This window comes from Sander lucioperca, chromosome 11 (genome assembly GCF_008315115.2).
Source record: "Sander lucioperca isolate FBNREF2018 chromosome 11, SLUC_FBN_1.2, whole genome shotgun sequence".
NCBI classification, from domain to species: Eukaryota; Metazoa; Chordata; class Actinopteri; order Perciformes; family Percidae; genus Sander; species Sander lucioperca.
In genome coordinates, this window is record NC_050183.1 from 34,959,442 (window position 1) to 34,976,068 (window position 16,627).

Here is a 16,627-nt window from a genome sequence, read left to right on the forward strand (position 1 = left end):
CCTCAGAGTTAGTGCAAGGGGGTAACCAAAATATGTTTAAAAAAAAATGTTACAAAAGAAAAAGTGTTTTGATGGTTTGTTTTTTATGTTGTTGTTTTTATGGCTGAAAATATACAATATATGAATCCAGCATATTACAGCAAATATAAATTGGCCTATTTGTGATTTGTGTGCGCAATCACGGAAGGCTTGTATCATGTGGACGCGGACAGTGTTGTTGTCATTACTTAGAATTTATCATGGGGGCGACAGAAACTATGCAGTATAGATTTAACATGCAACTTTATTTTATACACTATATGTACAGTAGTAGGGGGTCCCTACTCCGTCTCTCTTTCAGCTAAGGGATCCTCGAACTAAAAAACGTTGAAGACCCCTGCTCTTAGGACTTACTAATAGGGGGAGAGGGACTTGATAATTACTAGTATACTAACAACGTTATTTGGGTTGAATCAAAGTGTGAATGTAGATAATTTGACTTACATAACAGAAATATGTGGGATGAAGTAATCAGACCTTGAGTCCTTGAGTCTGTTCTCTCCTAATGTTTGTACTGGGTGGTGTTTCCTCAGGTGTCTGTCCAGCTACATCTGCAGTCGTTACCGGCAGGCTGAGCAGAGCTCCTTCACAGTCCGGCCCAGAGGCTTCGACGAGGACAGAACGAGTCCGGGCCGCTGGGATCGGTCTGCGGCCCCGGCGGCGGCAGGCCACCCTTTTATCGACGGCCTCACTCAGTCAAGTGGACCATAGGAAAGTGGATATGTTGAAGAGTGAATGTCTCAGCTTTTTCTGAACCACTAACAGAATGAGTTTACAGAATACAGGGTCATAGTAAATCCTATGGGTATTAGCCATTCAAGATATCGCAGCAGTTTATCAGCGTGGCATTAATGAGATCTTACACTTTAAACCCTGTTTCCGAGGTGTCAAATATTCTGGTGTCAAACCCTTACACTCTTTATTCAGTGGGTATATTCTCACATATTGCAAATTGATCATAAGGAAGCTAATGCACGCAGCTTGCATGTTCAGGAGAGAAAAAAAAGCCTGGAATCACTCTCTTTCCTTAATGATGTCCACACAGAGACAATGGGGCGCCGCTCTGATTAGTGTCACCTGTCCTTGTGCATCTCATCAGCTCCATTATGGCTCCATCTCCCATGCTTCTTCTGCTAATTGAATAGCCTGTGAAGTGGTGACGAAGACGGGGGCGAGAGCAACGTCTGTTCCGCTGCTGCTTCAGAAATGAGAGTGAAGCTTCCCAGTGAGACACCACTGTGGTTCTTAAAACATAAAACCATTATCATACAGATGGAAAAAGTGCTAACAAGTAGCCCTCATGTTATATTACCTTCATATCGTCTACGGATTGTGTTATATATAACAGCTTTCAATTAGCTATAACTATCTATATATAACTATATCTGTCTGTTAAATATACTATTACAGCCAGGCTACAGCCAGCAGCTGGTTAGCTTAGCTTAGCTTAGCTGAGCACAAAGACTGGAAACAGGGGAAAAACTAACCTGCCTCGGTCAAATGGTAACAGAATCCACCTCAGCACCATCACTAATTAACTTGTTCTAACTTCTTTGTACAAAACAAACTAAAACATTAAAAAAGGCAATTCACTGTTTTCCGGGGGGGGGGGGTGTGCTGGACATTCCCAAAATGTCAAAATATTCTTCTAAAATTTGTTGTAAGGATAAGGCTGGCATTATTCTATATTTTCCTTTTTGTCAACAAATTCCATTAAAGATGATGATGTTAGATTTATTCGGTGGGGACAATTCTGCCCACATTGTTTTATGTGGATCAACGTATATTCACCTGCAGTGACTGGCTTTTTGCAGTGTTGACAGGGAATTCTCTGAGAAAAGGAGACAACTAAGAGCAAAATAAGATTGAAGTTAAACAGGTAGTACGAGACAAGCATGAGTAGGCTTAAATTCACTAATGGGGGTGGCCTGAAAGAAGGAACAGTCAGTCCTTTTCTAATGAGCTAAATGTTTATTACAGTAGTTATGACTGTGTGGTGCCGGTGTGTGACTGAGTGAAGCCAAAAAAAGGCCACTGGCCCAGACGGACTACAGGCACATGTCCTTAAAGACGAGTCTTTACCATGTCCTTCCAGTACTATTCCAGTACTTGTTAAACACATGCACAGTGCAAAACTATCAATCATTAAGTCTGTTCCCAAAAATGCGTGTATGGTGAATGACCATACACGCCATCAGTTCCTTGCTTTGTACAACCATGGAGAGAGTATTAGCTAGTCATCTAACTTTCTCTGTGGTATAGATGATGCACTGCTATGTTAAATATCACTACGCAATATGTTTTATTTGATTTTGTTCAGCTTTTTAACTCTGAACTATGAAAACACGTCTTTTTACAAAGACTCACTGATCTTGGGGTCAATAGTGACTTCTTTCTGACGGACCACGGAGAGTCTCCGTCGGTGGAACAATGTCTGACTCACTAACTGTTGGTACAGGTGCTCCTGAAGGATGTGTTCTTTCTCCTGTACTGTTCTCCCTGTAGAAAAATGAATTGAAGATGACATAGCTTTAATTAGGGCCCGACCCCAAACGTGCCGGAGAACCATGAAATTTGGTGGGAGCATTGCTCCCATCTTTAGAAACATTGAAAAAAATATTTTTTCCCCTCCTAACAGGAAGTCAGCCATGTTGGATTTTGTGCGTTGATTTTCATTTCATGAACACATGTTTGAGGACTTTAGGATTCACAAAAACTCACCCATGTTCAATCTCTGGGCCAGTCTGGTGTACAATAGGGGTTTCACAGAATCGTCGACAATTTGAATATTCGACCATCAAAACTACTAATCGATGCGGTGCATTATTGTCGAATATTCGTTCATCTCTGGTTTTAACATGGTGCAGTAAGGAAGTAGTGGCAAGTAATGCCAGATACATGTAATTACATCAGATATGCAGAAGGGGCGGTGTGGGTTAACAAGTCATAGTTGGTGCAAGGCGGTAAATTTGTGTAAAACTCTCACGAAAGTTCATGCGAGAGTTCAACTAAGTGTTTCTATTGGCAGCAGCCTTGCAGTGACTGTTAAATCGTTGCTCGAACATCAGTGGATAACAACAAATTATGTGAAAGCATCCATCTTGTGTATAAATATGAAGTTGTCACTTATATGGCGATAGCAATCTGCTTTCCAACGCTGTGACAAACGTGTGTGAATGAAGCATTAAGTTGTTAACTTTTACTCATTTAGCAGCTGGCTAGTTAGCTAGCTGGCTGGCTAATTCCACCATGCTTTGATGCTACACTGGTTACAGAAAATAAGCCAAACAGCAGGCTGGTGGCCAGTGTCAGCGCTGGATCTAACGGTCTCTCCAGCGCTACAAGACTACTTCAACAGGAGGAGATCAGAGATACCTTCTGCTCTTCTCCCGGGGAAGTAGTCCGCCAGCAGCGGGGGCCACCACGGGGTGTGCCAGCCAGCTAATTCTTGTCTAATTTGTGGTCTCCTTAATGGTAAATCGCTCTGATTACAATGAGAACGTGGCATCATATTTACACAAGACGGATCCTTACAACCCAGTAGACAATTTTTTTAACGCTATCCAGGAGTGCAAAATGAGGATAATAAATGGCAACTGTAGCGACTGTGAGTACTGTTACACATAGATGTTGTATATTTTCTATTTATTCGCTTTCATTAAGGTGTTTCATTGTGGTGAGTAGGCTATGCTTTGAATTTCTGTTTGCACTGTTTGAAGCCTATTTACTGTTTACACTTGCTATTTGAGGAAAATGTGTTAATAATCTTTGTCAGCTCATTCCTCTGTGTCAGCCACTATTGATGTTTTTCATTTTCAATAACGAATATCATTCATAAACTTCATGCAATCTGTGGACATTCATGTTTATTGGCGAGATTGCATATATATTCGACTATTTGTCGACTTTTAGGGAGTAGTTGATGACTACTAAAATGCACTATTGATTAATCCCGTGGTGTACAATAAACTTGTATTCTAATATCTGGCTCTCAGAACCAAGCCCACTGATACTAAAGAAATACATCTTTAAAAAGGTCACAAATACTAAGTATTTAGAAAAATAACAACTTTAAAGACTAATTTCCCAAAACAGCTGGGCACTTTAGTTTTAACCAAACATTATTCTTAAGGGGGATGTTTTGTTCATGCGATTAATTCTCACATCAGTATATTTTTTCGAGCTGTTGTTTTTCTCATTTGTACTTTCACACAGAATGCAAATATTACACGGCGATAAAGTGACATAATTCTTTTTCGAAACAAGGCTGATTTTTCTGAGCTTTCGCACCGCAAATAAAGACATCATGTTGTAGTGTCAAGTCATGTTGTATTGTATACTCATGAGTATACTCATGAGGATTGCAATACAACAACACAGAGGCTGCTGTCCGAACCCTTGACTGTTTAGATGGCAAACTTTATTACTACTTTCAAACTTGACGAGACGCATTTTCCATAAAAGCCCTAAACATATAACCTACACTGCATACTATTTACCAGAGGGAATTCACTCAGAGTAATTTGCTCAAAAGACACTCAATAAATAGCTTACAGTAGCTTAGGTTTAGCTTTTCCTGCTTTGGCATCCCAACCGTGGTTGGACAGCACAGTGGGAGACGGGGCTGGATTCTCCGGAGCTAACGTTAACCCCCGTCACTCCACTCAGCAGCCGGGGAAACAAAACAGATGGTTTTGAGGAGCTGCCACATTTCTTTGTGCTCAAACTGCAGACTCTAGCTACTGTCCATTCATTTGAAATCTTTACCGTAAAGCGTTATCTCCACTGCTCCGATCGCCCTCTCTCGTCTGCTCACACCGCATCTCTGCACTTTATCTCTCGCTTCCCAGAAGGAACTAAAACTGTTCCACTGACATGGTAGATAAGCTGGGGCAAATATCCGAAACGTTTATTGAAAACGGTCGCAAATTCGCTTCGCTGCTGGTATGAATAGCTTTGATGCAAAATATTCACAGCTGAATTGTCATTTTCGTGTTGTTTATTCGTCACGTCCCAGGTGTGTAATGGCCTTAAATCGTTTTTCTTTCTTTGGGCCTATTTTCAGTTTTGGATTAATACACATTTGGTGCTCTAGTGCAATGGTTCCCAACCTTTTTGGTCTGAGGTACCACACAGCCCTGTCAGATGATATTGCCTAACCCGTCATCGATTCCCAATGTATGTACCAAATGTATAACACTATTCATTGTATAAAAGTGAATATTGTTAATTTTTGGTACAATGAAATGTCATAAGGTTGGTTTGGTCAGCAATCCTACTACTACAAGGCTACCACTACTTGGAGTGAAGCTGAATGTTTCAACAAAATATATATATATATATATATATATATATATATATATATATATATATATATATATATATATATTACTTTTAGCTAACTATTTCAACTTTTAGCTTACTATTTCAACCTTTAGCTAACTATTTTAACTTTTAGGTAACTGTTTCTTCATAATCATTCAAACTGTTCACTCATTAATTCTAGCTAGTTATTTCTAACATTTATTCATTACTTTTAGCTAAACTTCAGTGGTGCAACATGTAGTGTTCAGGTGTTATAGTTGACTTCATGTTAATATGTGGATATATTTTTCCAATCAAATCATTATTTCTATTTTTTTCAAATTAGTTGAACTACTCTATGATATTTCCATGTACCCCCTGGCAACTGCAGAAGTACCTCCTGCCAACCTCCAACCAGTACCCCTGGTTGAGAGCCACTGCTTTACTAAGTATTTAGTTGATGTTGTCCCCCCCAAGGACAACATCAACTACACCATTCGGTAAATGTTCATGTCCCCCAGTTTGTACTGCAGGCTTTATGTTATTAGTTTGTAGTCTACAGGGCCAAACAGAGAACATTATACAACTGTTTTAACTTTAATGCATGTTTGCTATAAATGTACTGTAAATGATTACTCCTTTATAAATGTAGGACACTGTCTTTTACATGAAATAATTATGTTAAATAACTGAAAGTTATGTTATTGCAAACAATTATTGAACTACTATATACTTTTATATGGAAAAAATAAAAATGGAGGCAGATGTTTACACTGAATAATGTTCAGGTCTATCTGCATTTAGTCAAAGGAACATATATAAGATATGTTCCAGATCAGCAAAGAAAACCTTGAAATAAGGAAAGTAGTTTATTTAGATTGGATAAGCATTGCCAGCTGTGATGCAGGGCTGTAATGTTGGTGCCTCTTCTACCAGGCAGGAGCTCTGCTGTTATCTGCATGTGCCTGAGGCACAGCTAATGTAAAAAGATCCTCCTCACTCTGCTCTGCTCTGCTAACAGTGAGCTCTGCAGGCTTATCCTGCTCAGTCCCTCCCCGTTTCACCTCTCGGTCACAGCCAAGTGACTCTCAGCTGTGTACCACCTCAGCTCGGGCCTTTCTACAGACAGAACAGAAGAAGTACAGCAGTATCTCACACTGCTGTGTATCTGGTTAATGCCACAACAACAGGACTGCAGAGGCTTCCCAGTGTCCCTATGCCTGTATGGTTCTGGGGCTTAATGTGTGCGCGTGGGGCCAGATGGACACTTTCATGAGTGTGGATTATTCTGCCGGCTACATCTGGGGCTCCACATGGTACAGCAGACTGCGGTAAGAGAGGCAGGTGGGCTTGTGGGGAGGGCACCCCTCCAGTGGGCTCTCTTACATCTATACCCACCGACAGGGCATTGCCGCAAATGGCAGACTGAAAGGTTACTAGACGATCCTGCAAAACACTTCTGCTTCTCTAAATCCTGGCAAACATCCACTTCTGGTCTTAACTTACTGTCTGACAGCAACAGCTTACCGTTTCCAGATGTCAGATATGTTCTTTATATATCTTTTATTTGGCAGATGCTTTTGTCCAAAACATTTTTTTTCCCATATACACACTTTGGGAACAAAATGGAATGCAGTGACTTTCTAAAGGACACTTTGTAATGTTGACAAGAGGAGCCAGGGATTGGGCCACCACTCCTATGATTAATGGCCTACATCAATCACATCAATCAATTAATCCATCAATTTTATTTGTCACCTGAAATCGTACCAGTTACAATTCAAGTGAATTCTTATACCATCAGCTCTTTAAACTTGTGATTCATCATTAAGCAAAATGTGGCCGTCAGATCGGCACAGACAAAAAGACACCTGGTTGGATGGCTCCGGCATTCCGGGATCCAGCCAAAGGACATCACAGCTCCCGACATCCCGCTGGAGACTGACATAGACATGGAGGCCACCCAGCTTACCCGCTGACGCCTGCACACTGGCTAGCAGAATTCCTAGCAGAGAAGTCACAGTCAGTGTTTAATTTCTCCATGCTTGTCTCGGTGCCCCCTCTGATGTAGAGATGAAGGTGGATGCTGAGATGATCTTGCCTGTCCACGTAGTCGCGATCGTAGCCATAAGTCGTAGCTAGGTCTTCACCTTTTCCTCTGTGTTTATTCTGATTTTCACATTCGAAGACCTCGACAGGCCAGGCTAGCAGAGTCAGCAAAAGATTGGTGAGTTGATTTTCGATCCTGATGAGTGACTCATAGTCATGAGATGGCCACAGAGATGGTTTAGCTGGCTTGAGCTCATCTTCTCCACCTTTTCTTCGTCGTTTAGGCTAGCAGAGTCGGCACGAGACTGGAAAGTTGCGGAGCTGACAGAGAGGCGACTGGAGAGTTCCAGCGCCTTCTAGAACACACCTACACACAGCGGAACTTGAACAATCACGGAAATTACTGTCGTCAATATAGACTACCTATTCCCTTACACTAACCAACACTGCCTTTAAAGGTATAAAAAGCAGAAATAAACTATCTTTTACATTTGCATATTATTGAAATCATGTCACTCATTTCAGCAATGAGCAGACCATCACTATACCCGCATTTTGATATAGTATGTGTTACAGTAAAAAAAGGTGTATCTAGAAATTATGAAGTAAAATGTATAGTATAGTGTCAAATAAGAAAAATCAAATCATTCCATTTTTAAATTACATTTTGCATTGAGCTCACTCCTTAAACTCAATTCATTAATGCCCCCACACTCATATTAGATTGAACTAAAGCCAAGGCCTTTGTGAAATCCGTGCTGATTAGAGGAGTCCACCTCATAATGACTGGCCAGATCTATCAGAAGAGATAATTCTCCCGGGCTGCGCTGACTCATCCAGTTGAACACGCCCGCAGCGCCTCAGACCACATGTGAACAAGATATTTGCTTTGAAGCACCAACATGCACATTTGAATCAGCATGTCCGATTGTCAAATGTCCTAGGTTGTGAGTGACAGGGGATCTGCTTTAGAGTTGGCTACCTATTGAGGATTAAACAAAATACAGATGGTGTTTACATATTAAACAAACAAAGGCAATCTCTGTTCTGATGATGGCAAAAAATGCTTTCGTCAAGCGAGGCCGTAGTTAAAAGTGGATTACATTTCAGAGAGAAATATAGTACTTTTTACTACAAATAATCTGACATCTTTAGTTACTTTACTTTAAATTGAGATTTTTGCACACAAAACACATGTAGTTTATGAAATACGATTTTTTATTATAAATTACACTACCCAACGATACACAGGGGTACAACTCCAGGTGAAATAATTATCTGATTAAACACAGAAATGTTTTGATTGTTGCCAGTTTCTAAAATGTGAGGATTTTCTGGCATCGAGTACTTTTACTTTGAATACTTTATGTCCATTTTCCTGATGATACTTACATACTTTTACGTAAGTAAAAATTTCAATGCAGGACTTTTACTTGTAACAGAGTATTTCTACAGTGTGGTATTAGTACTTTTACTTAAGTAAAGGATCTGAATACTTCTTCCATCAGTGTTAGCTGCGATTCATCATTTCCATACCTTTTGTTTTGATCAAGCCTTTTCTCTCCTCCTAGTGTTCCTCATGAAACCAGAGTCCCTGGCTGCAGATAGGAAGTCATGAATGATGTTTTTTCTGGCCTGTGATAGAATCACATAGGACCCCGAGATCACCTCTGAAGGACGAAGGCTGCTGAGTGTCCGGCCATGTATTCTGGCCGTCAACGCAGCACGAGCGCGGTCTGATCCTCCACGGGTCGACTTGAATAAATTAAATGAATTACCAGCTGCCTTGTGCGAGCTCGCAGGATGCAGGGTGGCATGAGCACGTCATTACAACAATGATAAGGATATCTGCATGGCCTTGTGTTAAAGGAATTACACATAGCATCCAGAGCCTTTAAGAGAGTCTGACAGTTGTGTGTACCCTGGCAAGTTAGTATGACATGAAAATGTGCGTGGCTGCAGAACGGCTTGGCTGCTGCTTCGCATTCTTCATGGGGGCACCGAGTAGTTGGCTTGCTGAGAAGTAAAAAAAAAAGAAGAGCATGGAGTCTTATTGTGATGCAAATTGCCACAGTATTGTGCTTAGATAATGCATTAATACATCCTGTTTGTGCAGATAACATCACAAGATGCACAATAAAACAAAAGAATGTCCTCTGAGGTTATTTAAAGCGATACGACATCAAATCCTGACATTGCAATAAGTGCTTACTGCCTGTCCAACTGGTTTTGTCTCCAGCTTTGATAAAAACAGATGAAGGATAGAAGGCTGCTTTTGAATCCTAGCCACTATGTGGGAACAGCCATTTACATAATATTATGTATATTGTATTCCGCTCCATTCTAACGTTTGAATGTAAACTGAATTTAAGTCTTTAAGGAAGAAGTGTTGTAGCTTAAACGCAAGACACGTGGCACGGTGTCCGATAACTTTGTCATCTACCTGTAATCCGATGCAGCGCAGAGAGGAGGGATCGGCCTCACTTCCCCAGGGTGATTTATGATTGAGGACATGTTAATAAAAATATCAAAACAATCTGAGCTCTGGTGGGGAAGATACCGGTCCGCTACGTACATCATGCTCGACAGGCCTGTGCAGGGAATCGCCTGCTCTTTGATATTATGCTCGTATGGATGCCCCGTTGCCCCGCTCTTGAATACAATATGCAGCTGTTGTTGTTTTTTGGGAGGGTCGGTGGGGGTAGCACTACTCACACAAGGTGACATTTGCGTGAACATATGCTCCTCCTTACCTGATAGGTGAAAATGGTCCAGAAGGAGCCAGGGATGGTTTTCCTTCATTGAAATCTAATGCAAAAATTCATATGTTAGAAGTCTTCTTTTTTTTGGTGATTAACCTTTTTTTTTTTTTTTTACAAAATACAAAACATACAACTCGCAACGTGAACAAACCCCCCCCCCCACCCCCTTCCGTCATCCCCACCCACCCAGACAAAAATCAAGAAAAGATGACACAGTAACTACAACATTCAGCAAAAATGGTAACAAAGTAAACAATAAACCAAATAAACATATGTATAAATGACAACACCATAAGCCCATCACGTACATCTCTCCACAGCACAAAGCTTCCTAGGAGCCCTCCCGAAACTTCAGGTACTTTCCCCCATTTTCTAGTATATCTGGCAAACCGTTTATATATGACATTTTTTTCAAACGCCGCCACCCTAGCCATCCCACAAGCCCACTCCTGGATTGACGGCACCCCTTCATTCTTCCATCTTCTTAAAATAATCTGTCTGGCTATCATCAAACTAGTCTGGACCCAGCTTCTTATGTGCTTATCCATCCCACTTAGGATTGACAGAAGTCTTTTTTTAATTAGGAGCTACGTGGGTCACCTGTCCTTTTAAAAGATCACATGTACTATCATATTTTACCCCAGTGGTACAGAATTGAGGGACATGCTGCTTCAAAATCTGTTCTTACTAAAGGATGCATATCCCAACTCACTGGAGAGACACACTCCAAATAGTTCATTAAATGCCTTGAATGACTGGATGAAAAGATATAGGGCTGTGTTCACTTCTCACACACATTTTCTTTTCCCTCCCTCTCGCCTTTGATGGATTTATATCGAGTATGGGCGTGGACGCAGAGTAATTTAGTATGTGTTAAAAGCCGCTGCAGGGATGTAGACTGTAATACTACTCACTCAATTCCACTTCCAATATCACTGTTTGTGAAATCTCAGTGATTTTCTGTCTCCAAGTCTTGCCGAACACAAAATCATCACAGAGTACTCTGTCAAAAGGGAAAAAGGTTCTGAACATGGAATCCACTCCGAGCATACCTTGATGCTGTTGTAGTGGAGCACACAGTGTACTAATGTTGTCGAAGTGTTACACTGATGCAGTTGTTTGTGTCAAAAACTCCTTTTGCATTTTGGAGGCTTTTGTGATGTCTCCTATGAGTGAATCAAATGGAATGCTGTGTAATAAATTTAATTACAATATGATGAAAAATTATTATGGAATTTTTGCCCAACAACGGCAAAAATAAACTTCCTACCCCAGCTTCAAAGGTCCAAGTAGTATTAAATGTTACCTTGTAATCATGTTTTATTTTTATCAGTATGCCAAGACTGTCAGATGTCAGAAGTACATCACCATAGAAAAGTAGCTGAAGCCATTTGCCACAAAGACAGTGTTTAGTTAAGCGAACAGTGAGATTTGTTGAGGAGGGGAGAGATTAACAGCCTTTTAGTAAAAGGTCAATCCTTCTTAACACAGCTACAGAACTCTACATGTTTTTGTGTGAAGGAAAAGTGCCTTGTAAAAGTACGTTTTTTCAAATTGCCTGTGTTTTTTTTTTTAAATTGAAGTCAATGGGGAAAAGCTTAAAGGATTATTCTGGTTTATTACAATATGGGTCTTACTTTTGGCCCATTAGTTATGATAAAATTGTATTCACCAATTTAATTGCTGAGACGTGGGAACATGATGAAGTCGGACGGACAAGAAACACAAGTTGTAAACAAGCCAGCAGATTAGGCCTGGCACCTTCTCAAATAAGTTTGAACAACTAACATGTCATTTATTCGCATTCAATCCAATGCAACCCACATCACCTGATTGTAAAACACACATCAGAGCTGACAATGTTCTGTTCCTTGGTGGTGCCTCTGCTGACTCACTGAGTAACAAGTTGACTTTAGATTCATATTTTACAGTAATAGCACCAGTATGCTTTGACTGAAGTTCTTGGTCGAACCGAGTTTGATGGATAGGCTATTTAATAGCTAATGTAACGTGAGGATTCGATATGTGGTGGTTGTATCACTCTAAATAAGAAGAATCAGCTGAATGGAGACGGATAACTTTGTTAAGCAGCACTTTACTGTTCTTCACACTTCATCAGCTCCACAACAACAACACTTCCGCATTTTACTTAATCACATGTAGCTGAACTAACCAATCAGACGCTAGCAGAACTTAAGTCTCGCATTGCCAGACCTTCCTCCACAGCGCTGCAGAGGAGGATCTGGCTAGTCCATACAGTAATCCTGGATGGGAGAGAAATGTGCTCTGGTTTATTGGCATTTCTTTAAACCAATCACAATCGTCTTGGGTGGTGCTATGCGCCACACGTGAGCCCCTGCAAAATAGCCTCGGGAAGGAACTTATTTTTGTGGAACGTGTACGTTCAAAAGATGTTTTAGTCGTGCAACAGAAATCTCAGATTGGACAGATAGTCTAGCTAGCTGTCTGGATTTACCCTGCAGAGATCTGAAGAGCAGTTAACCACAGTCCTCATAAATCCACCAGTTTAGAATGCCAACACAAAGAAAGTGGAAAGTGACGGACATCCGGCCCGAAAAGGACATACGGCGGAACTTCCGGCGGCAATGGAGCAATCCGGGAAGTGAAAGGTCGTGGATAAAGAGGTAAATGTGAGGAAAACCACAGAGGTAGATTCATACTGCTGATGTAAATATGCAAATACTAACTGTGTAAACACAAATATGTAAATAGTTAAATGTATAAACATTGTAAATACATTTTTAGTAAATTAACTCAAATATGTGAGTTAACTTGAAAATCTTATTACCACTTCTTACCCCAAACATGGTCCATCCAAGTGTCACCTGAAAATAGTGACACAAGTGCGAGCTGCCGTCTGAGAACAGGAAGTCACACAAACACTCAGATCCTGTTAGGTCCGATTCCGATTTAATAAAATGTTATCAGACCCATATCAGCTTGTACACAATCTCCAGTTATTTTTATTATGGCAGAGTAGCTGTTAAAATGCTCTACATGCGATCTGTTGCTGATGTTAATAAACAACAGACTGTAGATGATCCGTAATCTGAACAGATTTAGTCTCTCTGACTTCTAAACGTCACTATCAGCCACACAACATGTGTTCTGTACAGAATAAGCCTTTTAAATCAGACAAATATCAATTAAAATACCTCCAATTCAAAAACCAATCAGCTGTTACAGTAGATCAGCTGAGCGCCGTCGGTGGAGAGCAACTGCGTCGGCTGGCTCTAAAACTTGCGGCCGCCTTGATCTTGTGAGGTTATCGTTGCCCACGTGTGCATGACGTCAGAGCAAGTCGGACACAAATCTAACCGGCATGCATTGGGCGGCGATTGCCTGTGAATGATTCTACACAGGCTTGGCTCATCTCGAACGAGCCTAACAAGAGAAAGCTGACCCCTTCTGTTTGGGTTCACTTTCACTCAAAATAAGCACACGTTCAGTATGTTTACCTGGGTCACGTGTTTGTGCCAGCTGGGCATGGCGTTTCATTTAGTTACTTGCGTGGACTGCATGTCTGCACAGTCTACACGTCGTTCATCTGACGTCTGACTGAGTAGATATGTGTCTATTTTAATTTTAACAGCTGTCTACACATGTGTTTACTTGAAGCACATTTTTTGAGTCTATTTTTTCCATTTTCTGCGCGTTATTACAGTGATTGTATGTTGGGCTCTAAACCCTGGCAAAACGTTGGTGACCTACACTCAATACTGTGCCTGAACACAAGGACTACACACGAGCAGCTGCTCTGCTAATGTGCTGCTTAGGACAACATGTTGTACGAACATGCCACCACCTTACTGTTACTGCAGCTTTGAGTTGAATTTTGAAAAATGCTCATGTTTCTGACGTCTTTTTTGTGATGTCAACATGTTCCCAGATCTCATCAGTTAACTTTTGGCAATAGACCCAATCACAATGTTTGTTTACAGTAACTTCCGGTTAGAAAACTCCTGCGTCCCGTAAATACAATTTAAAGGATAACTACTGCTTTTTTTCAACCTGGACCCTATTTTCCTATGTTTTTGTGTCTAAGTGACATTGGTCCAATATTAAGCAAGATCGCTGCAGTCGGCAGCGGCGAAACAAGCTACAATGTAACTTAATAGGGCAATTGTCCAGCTTGTTTTTACCTTCATAAAAGTGCTCGTTTTGCCACTGACAGGCTCAGATTATTATAAGTGTCTGACAACATTAAGCAAATGTTGGGAATGTTGCATCGTTTTTGCCTGAAATGACAATTGACAGCAGCAAAGAGTAGAACAGATTTAAAGTTTGAATGCAACAATGTGATAGCTCACGTAGATTGTGGCAAAATCTGGTTGGTTTAACGGAAAGAGTAAAAGCCCACATTCAGCTGATGACAATGCAGCTGATTAGGTTGGGAGAGAGAGAGAGAGAGAGAGAGAGAGAGAGAGAGAGAGAGAGAGAGATGTAATAAACCAAAATGATCTGGTAAACAGGTATGTGCTTTGGAAAGTTGCCCAAATTGATGATTCATTGGAATTTCACTGATAATATGGGCTTTTTTTCAACAGTTGGCAGCTGATAATTGACAACAACCAACATGCGTGCAGTCTGGAAACGATATCAACACCCCTGCAATGTGTTTCACCTTCAGCTACCATAAAAACACCAGTTTTCAGTTAGTTAGCAGCAGTACCTTCATTGATTTAAAACCAAGTCGTGGTTTCGAATCACTGTCTCCTAACAGTGCAGATAGTGCAAGATAAATTGAATCCAATATGAGCTGTTGCACCCTGACACCAGCAAACTTAGACTTGTGTAAATGTTGAGATGTCTCCTCCTTTTGTTCACTGCAGAATTTGCCAGCAGCTCATTTCCTCCAGGAACGCATTAACAAAGCAGTTAATTCTATCATTAATTAAAAGGAATCACAATTCAGTGAACACTTCAAATTAATCTTTTGAGATTTGCTCTCACACAATGCTCGCATTCTATTTCCTTTGTCTCATCGAAGAAATTGCCGCTCGAGAGGCATGTTTTTTTTTTTTTTTTGTGTGTGTCATTTGCATCAGTCTGGTCCTGTGTAGCTCCGCTAGCAAAGCATGTCGCCAACACTGCCAGGGTCAATGCTTTGATTGCAAAGGGATCCAGCCATGCAATACATGAATATACTTGCATATACTTGCATTAGCAGGGGGCTAACACAGGAGTTTTGGGCTAAAAAAGTATCTAATTATGAAAGTATGAATACTCTAAACCAGTTATTCTCAACTGGTACTGGCACCCAGAACGGGTGTCGCGGACCCGTTCTGGGTGCGTCACGGACAGCTGGTCAATAAATAAATAAATAAATAATATTTAATGCGCATCTGATTTTGGACTTGTCTTTTATTTTGAAAAAACATATTTCCATGCGAGCTGTGCAGCAGTCTAGCGCCGTAGCAATGGTAACCATCATTTGATTAACGTTCACTTTAAGTTTGTGTCGATGTCCGGAGGCAAGATGGCGAAGCGCAAATATGACCCGGAATATTTAAAATGTGGATTTTTACGTACATTGAGGATAAAAAAGGGACAGAATCTCCAGTGTGTGATATGTAATGAAGTGCTTGCACATGAGAGCATCCAACCATCCAAACTGAAGCACCATTTAGAAATATGACGTACGTGTGTTTTCGAAGGCTATTTTTGAAAAATAAATTTGCTTGGTTTGAATTCTTTAAAAAGTGGGTCGCGACTTAATGACCATGGGAAAATGCTGCTCTAAGCGTTATTAATTACATTTAATCTGTGCTGTTGTAGCTTGCATTATGTAAGAGTGCCCTTTGGAGCAGTGAGTTCACTTGAAATTAATCTAAAAGGCAATGTTTTCTTTATGAATCCCACATTCTTCGTCTAGAATAACGCCGCAAAATAGTTTCACAACACAAGCAAAATGTTTGATGTGGCCATTGGCCTCACCGAGCTGTTTATCTCCTCAGTCACTGGCGTTGTAAATACTCTGTGCTCGGCGTCTCCACAGTATGGAGCTACTTGGAGGGTGATAAGGTGCTAATTAGGAACCGTTAGCAGAAGTACAAAAAAAAACGTACATGTGCAGAATGAAGCACATCTCGCTGTTGCCACTGAGTGTTCCGCTGATGATCCTTTCTCCTCCGCTCGCAGACAACGGGACTTGAGAGATGTCCCTTATTAACACTGTGTACAACAAACTCTCTTTTTTTTCTCCCTTCCAGGCAAGCCAGGTCTAACAAATAAAGGCCGGGGAGTCATTAGATTAAGATAAGAACTTATCTTTCACTCCGAGACAGACTTTTATCTAATGTATTTTTCTTCTCTCCCATCTCTTTCGTTCTCTCTCTCTCTCTCCCCCCCCCCCCCATTCACTGTGAGATTGTTAAAGTAATTGGGATGTTATGTGACCACAGAGGCCAGATACGTTTTTAACCCTGTCATGGATTAACCTTTCGTGTCTG

The 16,627-nt window shown here is 40.8% G+C and overlaps 1 protein-coding gene across 1 annotated transcript in view; it reads left to right on the forward strand.

The window, feature by feature from the left end:
* LOC116063358 overlaps positions 1 to 3,883 on the forward strand; it is a 104,570-nt gene extending 100,687 nt beyond the window's left edge. The window contains exon 5 of the mRNA XM_031318320.2: positions 573 to 3,883. Within this exon, the coding sequence (XP_031174180.1) occupies positions 573 to 750 (178 nt within the window). The 3' untranslated portion in view covers positions 751 to 3,883. The remainder of the gene's footprint in view (positions 1 to 572) is intronic.
* Positions 3,884 to 16,627: the final 12,744 nt, after the last annotated feature.